Source organism: Balaenoptera ricei, chromosome 12, assembly GCF_028023285.1.
Source record: "Balaenoptera ricei isolate mBalRic1 chromosome 12, mBalRic1.hap2, whole genome shotgun sequence".
Classification (NCBI taxonomy): domain Eukaryota; kingdom Metazoa; phylum Chordata; class Mammalia; order Artiodactyla; family Balaenopteridae; genus Balaenoptera; species Balaenoptera ricei.
The window spans coordinates 57,741,042-57,762,061 of record NC_082650.1 but is presented as its reverse complement, the minus strand read 5'-3'; the positions used below and the strand labels follow the sequence as shown (position 1 = coordinate 57,762,061).

Below are 21,020 nucleotides of genomic sequence, written 5' to 3'. Positions count from 1 at the left end.
TATTACTCTCAGCTCTTCCTTGTGTTAACATCGTGTATTTTGTTGCAGTTTTAAATTTTATCAAGAAATTGGAACTGCACATGACACATGTATGGGGATTCAATGTCCTGGTGTTACTAACTTTGACCTTTGAAAACGATGACACTGTGGCTAAGGAACTTTGAATGACAGATTAGTGATTCTCATTCTAATTCTAATAAAAAGGTAACAGTTTTCAGGGTGCCTCTGGCTTCAAGGTACTTATTTAATATCCCTTTCTTTTCTTATGTCGCAAGTTCATAGGTTTCCTTCAATAGTCCCAGAAGGTCCAAACACATCCATACAGTAAAACTGCTAAGAGTGTTTTAGATTTGAGTACGTGAACTGCAGAGTCTGTGTTCTGCCCAGGAAGTCTGATACATGAATTTCTGGTAGAGTAGGAATTTTTTCTAGAAACTTATTCCACCTATCATGTAAATGGCTAAGCATTCTTCTTAATATTCTTCTTATTCTTCTTAAGGCAAATCATTATATACTTTGACAGGTTTGGCAAAAAGAAACAGAACAGCCCAACCTAATTGAGCTCATTTTGCCATCTATTCTTAAGAACAGTTGCTCACAAGAAAAATATAGCTGTGCTGAGTACAAATTCCAGCTCTGTCACTTATTAGATTTAAGCCATTTTCAGCTGGCTCAAATCCCTGTGCCTCCTTTTCCTGTAAAAAGAGGAAAAAATACCTCTCAGAATTTTTGTGAAGAATTAGTAAAAACACTAATTTTGTACATAACAAGTGATTATAAATATTATCAAATAGCATTATCAAAAATCCTCTGAGTTGCAAAAGAATGAAAACAGGTAATAAACAGTTTATTTTTTACTTTGTTTTTTATGTTTAGGATGAGTCTCAATGGGCCATAGAGACACAAATAAGGGAGCAACCAATAGAGATGTCAAGATAGCATCATACTGATAGGGAACAGGGGCAAAAAACAATCCAAGTGTGTGTTTAGTGTATGTGGGGTACTGACTAGATCCTGTGTTCAGGAGTTCCACGTGGACTGACAGTCTAGGACTACTGCTTATTAGCAGTTATGAGAGAGGCTATGCAATGCATGAGCTTATTATTTGAGAAAGATTTAGTAGAGAACGACTTCTCCTTCATCTTATCAACAATGAACAATTCTTAGATGATCCATGGGAAAGTGGGAAGGATTTGAAAAGCAATAGAAATAGCAAGTGACCATCAGAGGCCAAAAAAATATGCAAGATAATAAAAATGAAAGAAAATATAAAGTTTAAACTCTAAAAATATTTTGGAATAGAAATTTAAAAATAGATTTATGCTTAAATACAATGGCAGATTTTATGTTTGCATAACAAATAGATGGCAAATAGAAGAGTTTTGCTTCCCAAACTCATTATGGACGAATAAAATTCAACATGCAGAACACCTCTATATGTACCATTGTCACTGTTAAAAGTAGGAGTAAAGTACTTTGGAAATACCTGGAAATTGTCACCCTTTGAGAATTAAAACTATGAAATCAAAACATAATGAATGAGAATGAAAAGTTGCAAAGCTACCTTAGAAGTCAGAATGCCTCCCTGGTAAGCAAGATTTGATTATATCCTGTCTGAAGATACCTGACATATCCGAAGAAAGAATATATCCATCAGAAAGAGGATAAGTGAGATATTTGAGTTCTTTAGGCAAAAACAGGAAAACACACATGACACATCTAAAAAATGTTAATGGAAAATAGATTCTTAGTTGATTTACTACCAACAAGATCAGCCTTACTGCACTCTGGATGCAAAGTTTGAATACTGGCTTTGGAGAAAGATTTCCAGGATTTGAATCTGGCTTTGAGACTTACTAGACATGAGACTTTGAACATAATAACCCCCATATCAGTGTCTTCATCTCATCTGCAAACTGGGGCTGACAATATTACCTCTTCGCAGAGTTCTTACAAATAAAACACAAACACAAATCCGTGCTATCTATGATTATTACATTCATTAACCCAATCCCCTTTGTTCTGATCCCAAACTAATATTAAGTAAACTTCAGATTGCTATATGGTTTCTTATGTAATTTGAGAATGCTGGGGCCATGCAATTCAAGTTTTACCATGCCTGTGACAGATACATTTCTCATAGATTAATAGATTCGATTTCTAGTGTTATGTGTCACTCTCACGATCTTGATTAATGTGAGTCCATTATGTTAGCAATGTGGCATGTGTTTCAGAGCAACCTAAAGGTCTTTTGAGCTAAAGTCAAAATTTAAAAATTCAACACATGTTGCCTCCGTTAAGGATGTAATTAAATTCAGTGACAATTCTTCTTTATAAGAAATTCTGGGCTTCCCTGGTGGCGCAGTGGTTGAGAATCTGCCTGCCAATGCAGGGGACATGGGTTCGAGCCCTGGTCTGGGAAGATCCCACATGCCGCGGAGCGACTAGGCCTGTGGGCCACAATTACTGAGCCTGCGCGTCTGGAGCCTGTGCTCCACAACAAGAGAGGCCACGATAGTGAGAGGCCCGCGCACCGCGATGAAGAGTGGCCCCCGCTTGCCGCAACTAGAGAAAGCCCTCGCATAGAGACAAAGACCCAACACAGCCAAAAACATAATTAAAAAATAATAATAATAAATAAATAAATAAGTCAGGAGCTCTAAAAAAAAACCAAAAACATTGACTTGTATCTATGGAATGAAACTTCTAACATTAAAAATGATGAAATATAAAAAAAAAAAAGAAGAAATTCTGTCTCCAGAGAAATAGATAATAGAGAATGTGTACAGATACATGGTAGGACATTAGCAAAATCAAGGAAAAGGGGAGAGTGTAGAGAGAATGTCTCCTGCTGTTCTCTCATTTATGCTGATAGAGGCTAAAACACAAGACAACTTCCTTTCCACTAATACCCTTGACTATTTCAATGTCCCCTAGTATATCACCCACAAATTCATCCTTGGGTACATAATCAAAGTGCTCTTTTAACAGCAAAATTTGTTCGTGTCATTTGCCTTAATTTATTCAGTGATGCCGTAGTGGGCAGGGGAGGCACACCTAACTTCCCAAGTCCCCCAGCTTCCTCACCCTTAGGGGTGGAGCCAAGGCTAATGTTCATACCTTAGGCTTAAGTCAGTGCCCCTGGCTACAGTTGATTGGATTAAGGGTTAACACAGCTGGGCCAATTAGATCCTCTCTCCAGGAATTTTGAGTTGGGACCAAGAGAGATTAGTTGGTCCCTGCCAGCTGCTGAATGTATAACAGATAAACTCAGGAGTGAATTTGAAGCATGGCCATGTCTCCTGTGTGAACTGTGAAGAAGAGAAAACTGGTCTCGTTAGAAAGATCAGAATGAAGCAGACACATAAAAAAGAACGGAAGTGAGAGATGATGGTATCTTAATAACCTTGCTCCTACTTGTTTCTGTTTCTAAGGAATGACTGAATTCCCACATTGGGGTTTCATGAAACTACCTGAATTTTTCTAGTAATTCTTCATTTCTGCTTAAGCCAGCCTGATTTTTTTTTTTTAATACTTGAAACTATGAAGTTTCTTCACTTAGAAAGTACATTCTAATATGGTGCCCTTCATAACTGGTTCTTGCCTATTACTGGTCCAGCTTCACCTCCCACTTTGTTACAGCTTATACTCAATTTTCCAGCAGTACCCACCAAATAACTCACATGATTTTTGAACTTTCCATACTCTCATATCATCAGGTTTTCTACCTGCAGTTTCTTCTTCCTACAAGTACATCCATCCTTTTCCACCTGCCAAATGGTTACCCTTCCTTAGACATTCTATCCCGACCACTTCCATTGTACTTTAGAGACTCTCACATTATTATACATAATTCATTGTAGAAAAACGATTTGCATGTCTATCGCCCCGCTATCCTATAATCTCATAGATGGCAAACATCTACTGTTTATGGTTTGGTATTTCACTTCTGCATTCCCAATTCAGATTACATAATATGTGCTGTCATGTGTTCCTGATTTATTCACATCTTTCAACCTTTCATAAGATAAAATGTATGTTCCATGAACACAATTGCTGAAGGCATTGGTGGTTAATGGTATTCTTTTCTGGAGCAAAAAGATAAAGTAAAACCTGAGCTCCTGAAGAGTCACATTCTACTTGGCATTCTCACCAGTACACAGTAGTTTTGGTAATTATTGTTAGTCATGGGCCCACCACAGAAAGTTTCTTAGGCTGTTTTATCAATGTCAGCTTTAAATCATATTTGATGTATATGGATAAAACCAGTAATAGCAGCATCCTGGGACAGAGCCAAAATAAGAGCTGTGAAGGATCATTTGCTGCTTCATAACTGCACTGACCTGGACACAAGTGGGAATTAAAAAACAACAGGCTACCTAATCAGCCACCTGATTAGGTCTGGAGAGCTGAAGTTGGGTTATCACAAGCTGAGAGGGCAGGTAGAGTGACAGAAGGATGGGTGTACATCTGAGCAGGATCGTCTTGAGACAAAGGAACCTGTAATGGGACCATCAGAAATGAACAATGAGGTGTGCCAGTTCCTCTGGGGGTGGGTCAGTAACATTGTCAGGACAGCAGGCAATGAAGTATCTTTGATGAAGGATGAAGAATGCTGTGACGTAAGAGGAGAACTGCACAGAACTCCTGGTTTGCCTAGGACATTCCTGGGTAATGCTTGTTTTCCTGGACTAAATACTATGGACTTACCTCTACCCCCTTAGACTCTTTTTTTTTTTAATTTTATATTGGAGTATAGTTGATTAACAATGTTGTGTTAGTTTCAGGTATACAGCAAAGTGATTCAGTTATACATATACATGCATCTATTCTTTTTCAAATTCTTTTCCCATTTAGATTATTACAGAATATTGAGCAGATTACCCTGTGCCTTTAAAAGGGCCCCAGTTTGATAAAAAAGATCATACAGTGACTAATTATAAGCGACCACTGAATCAAAATATCACCAAACTGTGGTCACAAACCAAAGTACAGTCATCCTTTTTAGAGAGTTTCTAAAGCATTGCTGTGATGTGTTTTTGGGTTGCCTTTGTTTGTGTGTTTACCCAGAATCCCTTTGAGGAAATCTTCTTAGTCTTTGGCTCAGGCAAGCCTGGCTTTCTTCCCCCATAACCCCAAAATTCATCTAACATCATCTCTCCTACTCCCACCAAATAACCCCAACCTGGGCCGAACAGAGTCTCTCGTAGGACTTTGACAGAACTTTTGAGGCAGATTTCTTTATGAGTGTGAGATTATGTTGGTCATCTGTGCCATCAAGTGAGGAAATGTCAAGAGGTAATGAAGGCAACATAGAGGAAGAGAAAACTGAGCAACAAACAAAGAATTTCTGCCTCCAACCAGGCCCGGAGTTTATTTTCAGTTATGGGAAGCAGTGAACTCCATTTCTGCTCAGCGTAGTATGAATTAGATCTGCACATACTACCAAAAGAGTTCTAAGAAATACAACTGCCTTCTCATTAAACTGTCCAGCTTTTTACCTGCCCTATCTCATTGCACCAGGCATAGGCCCACATTCAGTAGCCATATGAATAGGACAAAAAAAATTAAATGATAAGATGGATCTAGGGCTGGGTTAGCCTAGGACAAAGCCACTTATCATGACTCTGGTACCACTAGTGATCACAGCACTTGTTACCTTGGCTGGAAATCAGTTGCTAATGTGCTTATTCTTTCATGAATCAGATGTAAGCAAATTTTAATAGCAGTAGGCAAAGAATGAAAATGCAACATTAATTCTATTGGCTCTCATAAACTGGACCATTCTGAATAGAAAATTGACTTCAGCACATATTGAACTTAGACCCTAAGTCTTTAGAGACCAAAGGGTTTTGACATGATCAAAAGCACTGTCAAAGCTTTGACATGATCAAAAGCACTGTTTGCTTTTTAATAACAGCCTAATTGCTTTTTCTCATAGCAGTGAAAAAAGAAACAGGGAAAACATATTTTGCTATCAACTAGAAGAGTAATAAGCTGGCAGCCCCTGCTTTCCAGGGGTCAGAGATATACTACAGGTAACACACCTCAGTTCAGTCCATTTTCATTTTCTGCGGCAGGCCATTACCAGGTAGGCGCCCTGTGGAGTGGGGTGGAGCTTGTCTCGCAGCTTGGATCCAGCCTCAGGCACATGGTAGGAGTTCTGGTATTCTCTGTCTACTTTGTCCCCATTACCCCTGTTGCATCCCCCCCCCCTTTTTTTTTTATCTCTTTAAATCCTCTGGAAGCTGTGTCAGCTCATGGAATTTATTATTATTTTTTTTAACAGTGACAGTTTATTTACAAAAGATAGCCTTGGCAAAATACAAGGCACATATGTTTTCCCTCAACTGTTGATAACAGAATTAAAGACAGGCACGCAGTCTCATTTTTCCTCATTTTCCAAACTGATGAGAAGAAGGAACACAGTAGAATCCAGCATTGCCAGGGAGCACAAAGAAGAAATACCAGTCACAAATAGTCGGACCTCTTAACATTGTGAAAGAAAGCATTCAGTGAGATACCCCCAAATTAATCTTACCCATATTGTTTACAAGAAGAAAATATGATAATAGCATTTGCCAACATCCAAGTTGCCCAGCAAAGCACAATGTCAAGGAAGTAAAGTGGACATTATATGTTGCCAGTGCTCTCAAGATTCCACGTGGGCCTGCTTTTCTTTCTTTTTTTTTTTTTAACATCTTTATTGGAGTATAATTGCTTTACAATGGTGTGTTAGTTTCTGCTTTATAACAAAGTGAATCAGCTATACATCTATATATATATATCCCCATATCTGCTCCCTCTTGCGTCTCCCTCCCACCCTCCGTATCCCACCCCTCTAGGTGGTCACAAAGCACCGAGCTGATCTCCCTGTGCTATGCGGCTGCTTCCCACTAGCTATCTATTTTACATTTGGTAGTACATATAAGTCCATGCCACTCTCTCACTTTGTCCCAGCTTACCCTTCCCCCTCCCCGTGTCCTCGAGTCCATTCTCTACGTCTGTGTCTTTATTCCTGTCCTGCCCCTAGGTTCTTCAGAACCTTTTTTTTATTTTTTTAGATTCCCTATATATGTGTTAGCATATGGTATTTGTTTTTCTCTTTCTGACTTACTTCACTCCGTATGACAGACTCTATGTCCATCCACCTCACTACAAATAACTCAATTTTGTTTCTTTTTATGGCTGAATAATATTCCATTGTATATATGTGCCACACCCTGAGAAAACCATAATTCAAAAAGAGTCATGTACCACGATGTTCATTGCAGCTTTATTTGCAATAGCCAGGACATGGAAGCAACCTAAGTGTCCATGACAGATGAATGGATAAAGCTCATGGGGTTTAAAAACAATGGATGCCAACCTCTGTCCTCGCCTTTCAGCAATCAAAAGCAGCAATCAGGCAATTAGCACTCAGAATACACAACCCAATATTTGGAAGACAAAGTCCTTATCTCCCATCCTGGCTCCAGCAAGTTGCACCAGGAACATGGCTCTAAGGCTGCTTGTCACAAGAATGGAGGTTGGGGGATTGTAGTGCATCCCCCGTTTTGAACTTGAGACTTCTGGTTATGGCTCTGAGACCCTACCTAGGAGGACTGCACATCTAGATGGACTGGTTGTCTGGAAGTACAGTGTTTCCCTCAACTTGGCCTAGAGAATCACAAGCCACTGATAATGTGTCTCATGCTTTAGAGTTCTTTACGTATTGAGTCAAGCCTAAGGACTTCAGATTTCAATGGCCACTGAGCGTATTTCCTCTTAACTGCCCTCATAGTATCCAGGCCTGTACTAACTAAAACTGTTCTGTATGTTCCTGGCTTCTTCATTCCCACCTTTCCATCTTAAAAGATCCAGAGCACTGACTCACCAGACCTTTGAAATAAACACCATAGGCTATGAATTGCTACTGGCTACACCTGGATATAAAAATATGTAAGGGCAGTGCTACTTAGGAAGCTTTTACAATCCATTTGAGAGATCATAATAGCTCAATCCAGTGTATTAAAAGTAGTAAGAGTTGACAGCTTTTTATGTACATTTGAAGGTAGATTTGATAAGATTTTCTAATAAATTGGATGTGAGGTATGCTAGAAAGAAAGGATTAAAGATGACATCAAGGTTTTTGACCTAACTGGAATGATAAAGCGTTGCCCTTATCATAGGTGGGGACAATTGAAGGAGGAACACCTTTGGAGACTGAGGAGATGAAGAGCCAATTTTGGAATGCTTTGTAGTATTTGCTGTACATCAAGGTAGAGATGTTACTTTATTCAGGAGTCCCCAAGATCACCCTCAGGTTTGATAATTCACTAGGACAACTCACAGAATGACCAAAAGCTGTTATACTCACTGTTAAAATTTATGACAACAATTTATGACAAGGATACAGAATAAGATCAGCCAAGAGAAGAGGCACACAGGTCCACACTCAGGTTCCAGTCGTCTTCTCCCAACAACTGGATTTGTAGGCAGTACTAACTTTTCCAGGCAACAATGAGTGACAATAGGCATGGAGTATTACCAACCAAGAAAATTCACTGGAGCCTTGGTGTCCAGAGTTGTAACTGGGTCTTGGTCACATAGACACGGTTGACCACTTGCTTGGCTGACCTGTAGGTCGCTATCCTCTCCAGAGGTTTAGCTGATATCTCATGACCCAAAGCCCCTACCATAAATTACGTTGTTAAATATTCTGTGTGGCCCAAGGCCTCCAGATAAACAAAGTTCTCTTATTGGGGCTTAGAGATTACCTCCCAGGAGCTAAGCGCACAGGCCAGACCTCTCAGTGGGTAAGGTTAATTCTTTGCTATGCAACTGTCAAATAGGAAAGTTAATTTAAGAGTCTAGAGTTCAGGGAAGGGATCGGCAAGAGATATAAATTTGGAAGTCATCAGCGTAAAGATGGAGTGTTAATTAGGTTCCTAGCAGGAAGCAGACTTCCCTTAGATACTTGAAATGAAGAGATTTTGATAGAGACCACTCACAAGATTACAGGCAGGGTTCAGGGAGCAAATAGGGCCTGTTGAGGCACACATGTCACAGCAATCTCTGAGTTCCAAGATAGTGGTTACCAGAAACTGGTAAGAAGTGTTAAAATGTTCCAAGCACAGTACTAAGTGATTTCTGTGCATTAGCTCATTTGATTTTTCCTATATGGTTTATAATTACTATTATCACATTTTTACAGATGAGAAAACTCAAGTTTAAAATATTTAAATATCTTTGTGTATAGTCATTTAGTAGAACGTTAATGATGTGGGATTCATGTCTGCCCGATGCAGACTGCCATGTCACAATATGGTTCAGAAATTTGGCATCATGATGCAACATACAAGATTAACCTAAGAAAGGGTTTCATATATGTTTGAAAGGGTTTCAACCTTTGTCCATGACTTATCTGCTAAAGGTTATTCAGGGATTGCCAGTTAGTGATTTCCCACTTAGTCCTTCCTGGGAAGCTTCTGCTTTGTTAGATCAGTGTCGTGAGCCTTTGTGGTATGGGCTTTACAAATGGGAGCCAAGCAGAAAAAACAAAAGCATCATGGCCGGATTCTCCTCGGAGGAGAAGTCAGGGCAGAGATAAAGTAGATTTCCCAGGGAAATAGAAGTAGAGGAATAGTGTGTGTATGCATGTGTGCCTGAGTGTACACACACACAAATACACTTGCACGTGTATTATGTGTCAAAGTAAGTTTTCAGGATTTGGAGGTGTTTTAGAAGAGAAAGAATATAGAATTTTAATGAGTTGCTTCAGACAATAAATTTATACAATTTTTAAATGTTTTCATGGGACTGTAAGTGTCAGAATTACTGTTTGGATTCTACTTATTTGAATGCATCGTGATTCAGGGTTGAACCATATGGATCCTGGCTTCAACAGAGAGCATGGTGCCTAAAATGTGTTGTCTACACTGTATTATTTTCCATTCTGAAGCATAGAAAGGCTTTGCCATCAATAAAACAATATCGTGGATAGGATTTGATGACACTAGTACATAAGGAGGAGATTTTAATAGAGGGACGACCAATACATGGTGTTACCATGCCTGCCTACCCCACCACCCAGGTTCCATCCCTTATTGACCCATGTCCCTGATCACAGAACTGGTCTCAAGAATGTTCTCAACACAGTGCTCCAGGAAGCCACCAATAATCAGTTGACCCTGGCATGTGAATTGAAACTCATTTGCCACTTGGTTTCTAATGTGTCAAGCTGAAGTGTTTTTACATATTTCCAGTTTTGAATGTATTAGGCTCTGTCATTCTTGAAATATATAACAAATTTCAAAAAGAGAGAAGGAAATTGCTCTCTGTAAGGTTAGTGTTAGGATTTTAGGATTTTTCCAGGAAACCAGCCCTCTAATTTTACTTTACATAGCTTTCTCTCCCTTTTCCAAGAAGATGAAAACCACATTGGAAGTTTCCTCTCCTCTTTTCTTCTTCTCCCTTTTTTTTTTTTCTGGACCCCACTTTTCTTTATTTTCTATCTTCCCTGTACTGTTGAACAAATTCACCTTGCCCCCAAGGAGAGGAGGGCTGACAAAAATTTGGAGACAGAATTTTTTTCAATGTCTATCTACCTCTCCTGTCAAAGCCATTTATGATTTTCTTATTATGATTAGCTCCCTTCTCTATATTTACAGCATTACTGTACATTACAAGGTCCATAACTGGTATACATATTCTATTTCGTTTTCTTTAAAACACTCTGTAGCACAAATAAAACATTCAATAAAAATAACTCCTTGAAATGTTATACTTGGCCTTTCAATGAATTGTCTTTTCTCAACTGAAAAAAAACCCAAAACTGATGATGATTGAATGTAGATGAGTCATTTTTAGGCAATGCATTTTGGGTGAGGGGAGTCTGGCCTGCACAAAGACCACATTATCTGAAATGATAAATAGGCCTGATTAGTAAACCAGGTGGCAAAGCTCTAGTTTGTGTGACTGCTGAAATAGATACCTGGGTATGGGAGCAAACTTGGGACTCCCTTCCTGGGGCTGGGGGAGAGTGGGCCTGTGGAGAGGTGGTGTGATTGATCCTTTTAGAAGTAAGTGCCAGCTGGAGTGTGCATAAATGTTCCTTCTGGATTCTCCTTAAAAGCTAAATTGATGGCAACTTCTGACAAGAGCATCTTGGACCTCTGTCGCCTGGAAGCTTAAGATAAACCTTGATTTTAGGTACTGTAAAATAACTGGAAGCAGAAAAAGCTTTAAGAAATGTACTATCAGTGATAGAATTAGAGGGAATAGAACGTTACTCATCTACCAGAGTAAAGGGGTAATTGCAATGTGGTGCTCTTCTTTATTAGAAGATTTTCAGGAACCCATCTGCTTGGATTGTTTCTTTTTTATTATCATTACACCAACTAATTACATTAGGGAAAAGGGGATATTTTAATTAAAAGACTGTTTTAAGGTGTTATAATTCTACTCTTTCATTAAATAACTTAACCAGGTGCCAAATTTGTTAAAGTAAACTATATTTCTGAAAATGGAAATTATTTGTGTTAACCATATTTTCAACAAAATAGATTTTGCCCTTTTATTTTATCTAATAGATGGGTCCTTTTATTTCTCCATTTTGACCAAAGAACCATAGGATAGGACCACATATATACTATCCCAATTATTTTGAAAGGCTTACTTTTTTCCTAAAAAGGGGACAAACTGTTTCATTTTACAAAACATGCATATTTACTTGTATATGATGGAGGGATTAGGGTATTCCTTTCTGAAATTGGCATTTTTGGACTGTGATACATTGCAGAGGAAGGCTGGGGTAGGTAGGAAGATCGATCACGATCCACAGCGGAAAATACATAGCCAGTATTGTAATTAAAAGACATTCCTGCTGTTTAAGCCCTTTTTCCTGTGGATAAAAATCTCACCCACATATGTTAAATTACAGGGGTGTCATCAAATAACTCAAGTAGGTGAGTAAACGTCCACTCTTTGGATGTCTTGAATGCATCTCCCATTTTGTCAGCCCTCCTCTTATTCTTTCAAGGTGTTCTGAATAACAGAATTCAGACAGGGGTTTGTATGTAAGTGTCAGACAGTGGGGAGGGCAAAGGATCTAGAATGGAAATATGGATAAAAGAGAAACAATAGCACTGGACAGAGCAATGAGGGCTTAGGAACCAAGAGAGGACTCCAAGCACCTGTGCAGGAGATGATGGAAAGCCAGAATTTAAAAACCATGATTCTACTTTCAGTATTCAAACACCTCTCTAGATTTCTTCTCTCTGATTGAAATGCTGAACGATTCTGATTCCAAAAACTGAATGTGAAAAGCATTATAGAAGCAACTTTGGTATTAAAAAATGTAAAAGTCAAACTGTATGTCATGCAGTTAAAGACTGAATAAATACTATTATTCCAATCATTATATTTGTACATGAAATGATGTCTTGTGCATAGTAGATATGCAGTAAATATATGTTGAATGAATGAATGAATGAATAAAGACAACATTTCTCTCGAATTCTCAAGTAAGAGATGGCAGTTCCTACTAGCAACAGCTATTCGTAAAAAATTTTTAGCCCTTCAATATTATTCCTCAGGGAAGCTGGCAAACTGAAATCTGTTACATTAATGCCAGCAGGGATGTATATGTGTGAAGAGAATAAGTAAACATTTATTGTACCTGATAGCTCAGTGGACTATCCACATGAATTCTTAAGACACTTGAAAATGCTTGGCAATATTTATACTTAGGGTGAACTCTACAAATGCTGTTTGTGGATTTTATACTTCTGAAAATTTCTATTTTCGAGTCAGTTGAGCTTTTTCAATTCAGAACTGTTGGGCTAATCCATAACTATATAGCTACTTTTTCTTTGGTAATGATTTAATCTCAACATTTTGATTAAAATTTTGTTGTTGTTAGGTGTTCAGTCTATATGAGTATCAAAATAACTTCCAAGAACAGATTTAGTAACCAGCACATTTAAAAAAATAACTATATTCTTTCCTTCTTAGCCCAAATAACAAAAATGAAAATTGCTGCTTTTTGAGAATCTAATATACGCCAGTTCCTTTTTTGGTGTTTTATATATTAATTCATAGATGGTTTTACCCTATTATAGAGAAGAGGAAAACAAAACAGATCTAAGAGAGGTACAATGTCTTGCATAAAGATCCATATATCATAGATTTTTGAACTGAGATTCACATTCAACACTCAGGCTATTGCTACTCTGATAGACTAAATCCCCCAAATTTACATTTGACTCACTCAAAATCTTGTAAGGTAAGTAAGCCAAGGGTAGCTTTCTTTTGTTTATTCATCCAAGGTTGGTGTTAGATCAGTCTGCATTTATATAAATAATTTAATGAGAATAAGAGAAACTTAGAACTAGGAAAAATTTAGAGATAATCCAATTTAGTAATTCTTAGGCATTTTGGTTTTGGTACCACTTTACACTCTTAATAATCACTGAGGATCTCTAAAAGCATTTATAATATGCTTATAAACATTTACCATATTAGTAATAAAATTATAACATTTAAAAATATTTATTAATTCATTTAATAATTGAAAAATACCTATATTTTCCAAAACAAAAAAAGTAATAAGAAGAGTGGCTTTGTTTTGCATTCTCATAAGTCTCTTTAATATTTGGTTTAATAGGAGGTAGTTGCATTTTTATATCTACTTCCTCGTTCAATCTGCCGTGATATCATCCATGTCTTGTAACCCCTAGAACACCCCACTGCACACGTGTGACTGAATGAAAGTAAAAAAGCCAAATAACCTCTTATTATTATTATGAAAATAATTGGACCTCAGGGACCCTCCTGAGGGGGTTGTGGACCACACTTTGAGAACTGCTGATCTAGATAAGACTCCTCCCATGACCTCACACTCTGGAAGCACTCTCTCCTCACAGATGCCCAAGCCAAAAATCTGAGAAGCCTCCCTGACTCAGCCCTTCTCCCTCACCAACCACTTATCATCTTTTCTCAAAAATCTCTAGTCCCTCCACTTCTTTCTCTCCCTACTGTCTTGACCTGAACACACACCTTACCCTTTCCCAACCTGCATTATTACAACTGTTTTCCAACTCTTCCTCTCATTTTAGTTCTTCTCATCTGTCCTCTATAGTGAAAATCTGAGTGATTTTTTTGAAATGCAGATTCCAAGTGAGCATTTTCTACCACCCTTAAGTTAAGGCCTTAACTCTAATGTAAAATACAAGGGCATCCTAAGTATCCCTGCCCTCTTCTCAAATTACACTTGTCAGCACTTCTTCCTTGCTTTTTAAGATTCTTTGCCCATGCTCTCTCACCTCCATGCCAGTATAAAAGCTGTTTTTTCTTCCATCCATTCCTTCCATTCTTTCTCTTTTTATTTAGGTATTAACTTAGACGTCACCTCCTTTGAGATAATTTCCCTGAACACTCCCATTCTGAGTTAGGTGATCCTGCTATATGCTTCCTCAACCATCTGTACTTTCCCTATCAAAATAGTATTGCCATTTTTCATTTAATTGCTTGCTTAATAGCATTTGTCCCCCTGTGTATTTTTAGCATGGTATGGGCAGGAAATTTGTCTATTTATATATTTCATTGTCTCCTCAATGTCTAGAACAGTGCTTGGCCTACAGTAAAAATTTAATAAACATTTGATGCATGAGTAAATGAATGTCTTTTTTTCTCTCTCTTATTCCTACAGTCAGTTGTATTTACAGTTTTTTAACTCACTCTTCCTAATGAAGTTGGAAATCATTCTTTGAATTAATTGTTTTATTGTCTTATGCTACTAGTTAATATAAAATAGTTATTATCCTACAATATAGCTATCAAAGGGTAGCTCTCATAAGACACTTATCTGAAACCAGACCTATCTTTGGAAATTGGCCACACTCTTTGAATCTCTCACCTGGAAAGATTGTTAAAAATGTACATGCGTGAGTCCTAGCGCCTGAAGATTCTTATTTGGTTGTTTAGATTGTACCCAAGCTTCACAGGTTACTGTCATACCTTCCAAAGTTTGGGAGCCTCTGCCTTACAGCAATTATATTCAGGTTTATTTATAAAAAGTAGTTAAACAATGTTACTACCCTTTAAGAATTTATTCTAATTTAGTTACAGAGTACTCCCATATTTAAAGAAATGTATAGCCTTTTATAGATGTTTTAGAGGATTTTATAAGCCCAATGTTAAATGCTGCTACAATTAAGCAGGTGTTATAAATTCAAATATTTGTTTTCATCTTTGTACAGTTCAGTGTTAACATCTATACTCATTATATGCATAATTCCCTAGACTGAATTGTATCATGTTTAATGGGTATATTTGATATCAATTAATTATGTAATATTTATTTTACTAATAGTATTATACTGTGTAATTGATGCAAATATTATTTGTAGGATTTTATATATCAAAATTTTAAAATAACTTACAATGAAGTAAACTTTATGGGGCAATGTTTTATTTAATGAATTAATTTAATTTTTTATAATTTTATTTATTATTATTTTTTTGGCTGCATTGGGTCTTCGTTACTGCGCATGGGCTTTCTCTAGTTGTGGCGAGCGGGGGCTACTCTTCGTTGTGATGTACGAGTTTCTGCTTGCCATGGCTTCTCTTGTTATGGAGCATGGGCTCTAGGCACGCGGGCTTCAGTAGTTGTGGCTCACAGGCTCAGTAGCTGTGGTGCATGGGCTTAATTGCTCCAAGGCATGTGGGATCTTTCCAGACCAGGGATCGAACCCGTGTCCCCTGCATTGGCAGGCGGATTCTTAACGACTGTGCCACCAGGGAAGTCCGGTGGGACGATATTTTAAAAGCAAAAGATACTAGGTATATTTATGAATTTACATATTTTTTATCTTGCATGTCTCAAGGATAAAAATACTGAAAATTAGTCGTTAATTTTATTAACTATGTTGCAACATATTAAAGTGTATATAGCATTACATGTCTAAGAGGATCTATTATTTATTTAAAAACTGAATGAAAAAAATTCCTAGAATTAGATTTTATTCTTTAGATCTCATATGTTATTTTAATACACAGTAGATTTTTAATCATAGTAAGATACTTTTAATTCCTGTTTCCAAATAAAGTTATATATATATATAATAAAGAGAGTATGTGTGTGTATATATATATAGAGAGAGAGAGAGAGAGTTCCAGATAGTTATTTACAAATATTTTCCTTTATTATTGTTTGTCATAGTAATATTTATGAAGGTAGTTTTTCAGGAAAGATAGAAGTAGAGTTTTAGAAATATAAAGATGAGATGGAAAAAGGGGTAAATAAGAAGGAAGAGGGGAGAAGGGGAAAGGAAATTGCTTAATTTTGTCCAAGCTAATAGAATTGTATGATCCTTCTTTTCTTATCATACTCTTATATATTGGATCTTTTATATCAGTTTTTAAGGGGTTTCCTTACTTAGAAAGTTTCTATAAAGGAATAAATTCATTGATATGTCTCTGTTATTTAAAAATGCATAGCAGTTCTATGACCTATTGAAAATGGACCTATTAATTTGATATATTTTTGAAACATATAATCAGGAGCTACTTTTCTAGGAAAATGTTTGCTTTGTTAGTAATTTCTGTAGTTATATTTATTTCTGAAGAAATACAGAATGATACTAAAAAAAACAATACAAAGGAAAGTTTTATTTCTTAAAGTAATTTAATTACACTTCTGGCTATTTAGTCTTTTTATTAAGAAAAGTATATCACTCTTATATTTACACCAAATTACTAGACCATTACTTGTGAACAAAAATAAGAAATAATAATCAAAGTTTGTAATAATAGAGAATAATTACATAAATTATGTCCACTAAAACTTAATTGGACAAACTAGAACAGTAATCACTAACTTACAATGACCTATAAGACATTGTCACGAAACAACTATTGATGTAAAATACAAAAAAACCCCTCTATGTATATATGTGCAAATGCATAGGAAGTATATGGAGGATAATATTTCAAGCCATCAACAGTGACAACCCACTGGGAGTAGAATTAGGATAGAGAGGGAAACTATTTTATTTTATATTCTTTTATCTATTTAAATTATTTACATTAACTTACAGTCATGTATGTCTTTCATACTTTGAGAAATACCCTAAGAATTTGAGAAGTGATTTTAACAAAAATAACTGGGGATTGGGAGTTCTGAAGTAAGCATTTCAATGGTCACATCATGATGTACACATGTACATGGTCAAGGAAATCAGACACTGTGGTATGTTTTGTGATTCTATGAACTACTCTGTTTTTTCTGTAACATTCTATTTTTTTTTCTTTTTCATTAAAGGTCTCATTCGCTTGCAGGAGCTCATCAAAGCTCCATCAAGATACAATCTTCGACTTAAGATCCGTCAACTACCTGCTGATACAAAGGATGCAAAACCTTTACTAAAAGAAATGAAAAGAGGCAAGGAGTTCCATGTCATCTTTGACTGTAGCCATGAAATGGCAGCAGGCATTTTGAAACAGGTAATCTTTAAATTATTTAAGTTCTTAATTTCTTTATTAAATTTGAGTTTGAAATTTTTTTTTTTACATCTTTATTGGAGTATAAGTGCTTTACAATGTTGTGTTAGTTTCTGCTGTATAACAAAGTGAATCAGCTATATGTATACATATATCTCCATGTCCCCTCCCTCTTGCGCCTCCCTCCCACCCTCCCTATCCCACCCCTCTAGGTGGTCACAAAGCACTGAGCTGATCTCCCTGTGCTATGCAGCTGCTTCCCACTAGCTATCTATTTTACATTTGGTAGTGTATATATGTCCATGCCACTCTCTCACTTTGTCCCAGCTTACCCTTCCCCCTCCCTGTGTCCTCAAGTCCATTCTCTACATCAGCGTCTTTATTCCTGTCCTGCCCCTAGGTTCTTCAGAACCTTTTTTTTTTTTTTAGATTCCATATATATGTGTTAGCATAGGTATTTGTTTTTCTCTTTCTGATTTACTTCACTCTGTATGACAGACTCTAGGTCCATCCACCTCACTACAAATAACTCAATTTTGTTTCTTTTTATGGCTGAGTAATATTCCATTGTATATATGTGCCACATCTTCTTTATCCATTCACCTGTTGATGGACTGTTAGGTTACTTCCATGTCCTGGCTATTGTAAATGGTGCTGCAGTGAACATTGTCGTACATGTATCTTCTTAAATTATGGTTTTCTCAGGGTATATGCTCAGTAGTGGGATTGCTGGGTCATATGGTAGTTCTATTTTTAGTTTTTTAAGGAACCTCCATACTGTTCTCCATAGTGGCTGTGTCAGTTTACATTCCCACCAACAGTGCAAGAGGGTTCCCTTTTATCCACCCTCTCCAGCATTTATTGTTTGTAGATTTTTTTATGATGGCTGTTCTCACCAGTGTGAGGTGATACCTCATTGTAGTTTTGATTTGCATTTCTCTAATGATTAGTGATGTTGAGTATCCTTTCATGTGTTTGTTGGCAATCTGTATATCTTCTTTGGAGAAATGTCTATTTAGGTCTTCCACCCATTTTTGGATTGGGTTGTTTGTTTTTTTGATATTAAGCTGCATGAGCTGCTTGTATATTTTGGAGATTAATCCTTTGTCAGTTGCTTCATTTGCAAATATTTTCTCCCATTCTGAGGGTTGTCTTTTTGTCTTGTTTATTTATTTATTTATTTTTTGACCGCACTGTGTGGCATGTCCGAATCTTAGTTCCCCACCAACCAGGGATCAAACCCTTGCCCCCTGCAGTGGAAGCGAGGAGTCTTAACCACTGGACCGCCAGAGAAGTCCCCTGGTTTTTTGTTTTTTAAATCCAAGTGTTATTGTTACACAGTTGGTTTAAAAAAAAAAAGTCAGAGAAGTCACCTTGATGTGATTTTCTGATAAAAAGTCTAAGTACTTTAATTAATTGTCTTAAAAGAAAAGTAATATAAATATTGATGATCTTTAAAGCACATTGAAGTTCCGAGGTTACTTTCAAATGGCTAAAATGCCGTTTGTTAATGTGAATATTGATCAATGCAGTAGATATTTCTGTTTTGTGCTGAAATGAGGGAATGAACTTCAAATCAACAATTAAGCAGCTCAACCATTAAAATCAACTAGTAAGAAAAAGAGAAAAAAAAAAATTGTTCTTTACCTGGCATGTACGCTGAGATGCCTTACACACTTGATCTTATTTAATCATCACCATAACCAAATGAAGTAGGGACTAGCTCCACTTTACAGACAGAGAACTGAGTCTCAGAAAGATTAAGTAGCTTGATCAATGTCCATCATTGATCAAGGAAATAGCAGAGGAATTTATATTTCTCCTAGTGATGTTAAGAAGTATTCATTCCAGAATAAAGCATTGCCTACCTAAAAAGATAATTCTAAATCAATCAAATGAAACAATTCATAACAATAAAACCTCTTACTATTACTTCAGCACTATTCAGGCCTAACAGCACACTGGAAAACAATTATTATTAGCTCATATCATATATATGAGGGGATTGATGTAAGGGGTTAAATAGCTAATACAAGGCTGTACTATGTAGTAGAGCCTGAATTTGAACACAAGTCTTTGGACTTTGTTTTTTAAGCTCTTCTATACACACTGGCTGACTGCAGATTAGCCACCTGTCTTGAAACCTCTCAGATGTAGGATAAAATATCTCTACTAGAGTGTTATGCAGATTCAGATGTCAAATTATATCTCATAAAATATAACTACCAACAGTAAATGTCTGTTATAACATGGTTAGTTTATTAAGCAGATGTTTATCCAGTCTTCCAATATGGATGTTGGTTTCACTACAGTAAAATATTTAATTGGATTTGGAAAATCGCTCTAGTGTTATATTTGAGTAATAAAGAATATAAGGGTGGTTGTTGTTGTTTGGTTGGGTTTTTTTGGGAACAAAATGATGCGATAAAGTAAGCACTGGAATCTAGAGTAGGGATTTGTTTTTCGTTTAATACCAAACAATTCTTGGTCACATTTAGAATACACAGACTTGGAAAGGATACCTTTCCTTTATGCCTGGAGTGAGTATGACTGTACCATTTGTCAGTGACAAATAACAGGCTTTTGGTAGGCTTTCTCTAGGCCTCCAACAAGTATGTAGGTGATCAGTTGTCTTGTCTCTAGAGTAACTCTGACTTATTTTGCTGTTTGAAAGGTGAGAGTATCCATCACCTTTAATAATAGAATTTCCATTCTGTCTTCTAGTTGATATATCCATTATTTCATACTTGTTTTCTGATGTGTAACCTGCTATTCACAAAATGAAAACAGAATTAAAGTAATATCTAAAATATATACAACAGTAAAATTATATAATTTTAACAAGATTAGTAGGTGAAAAATCAGAACGGAGGGGAAATGAGAATATGAAAGTTAAGCTGAAGTCAGAGTAACACTATTACACAGAATGCATGCTTTTTGATCCTGTAACACTGGCAGACCGCGTATGGTGGGATTTTTTTAAAACTTGCCTTGTCCCAGAGAGCATTTATCTCATATTTGGATCTTAGCTACTCTAGAAACCAACTCAAAAAGAAAGTAAATAGCTTCTTTTTTGTAACTGCAGCAGTACGTTTAATAGGACTCCATTTTATGATTTATGAAATTTTTTGAGATTCCTCAATGTTGGCTAATGATGACACTCCAAAGAAATGGTACAAGAGTTGCAGATAAGGCACAAATGGGCTTTCAGCTTGTCTGGCTTAATCCAAGAACAGATATTAGGAGTATCAAGAAAAAGAGATGTTTGTTTGTTTTATTTAAACTGACTGAGCTCTTACTAAATAGTGAGCAACCATGAATTTGAAGTTTTCCTGCCTGAGAGCTTTAAAAGTGAGTGAAGCCTGGGCTTGGCTAGATTTCCTCTTAGGCAAATTAAGGGCACTCATTGGCATACATGTCTTAATAGCAAAAGATTCCACCTCTACTCAGATTTGTCAAAGAGAATCCTCTATGGCAGGGCCAGGATGTTGTGGAGTAATAAAGTCTCACAAAGACATTCTATCACAGAAAAAAAT

General features: G+C 36.7%; 1 protein-coding gene across 6 annotated transcripts in view; it reads left to right on the top strand.

The window, feature by feature from the left end:
• The window catches only part of GRIK2 (glutamate ionotropic receptor kainate type subunit 2), a 640,311-nt gene that overhangs the window by 284,455 nt on the left and 334,836 nt on the right, over positions 1-21,020 (top strand). For all 6 annotated transcript variants that reach the window (XM_059942024.1, XM_059942025.1, XM_059942026.1 and 3 more), the window contains exon 4: positions 17,306-17,487. In XM_059942024.1, the coding sequence (XP_059798007.1) occupies positions 17,306-17,487 (182 nt within the window). The remainder of the gene's footprint in view (positions 1-17,305; positions 17,488-21,020) is intronic.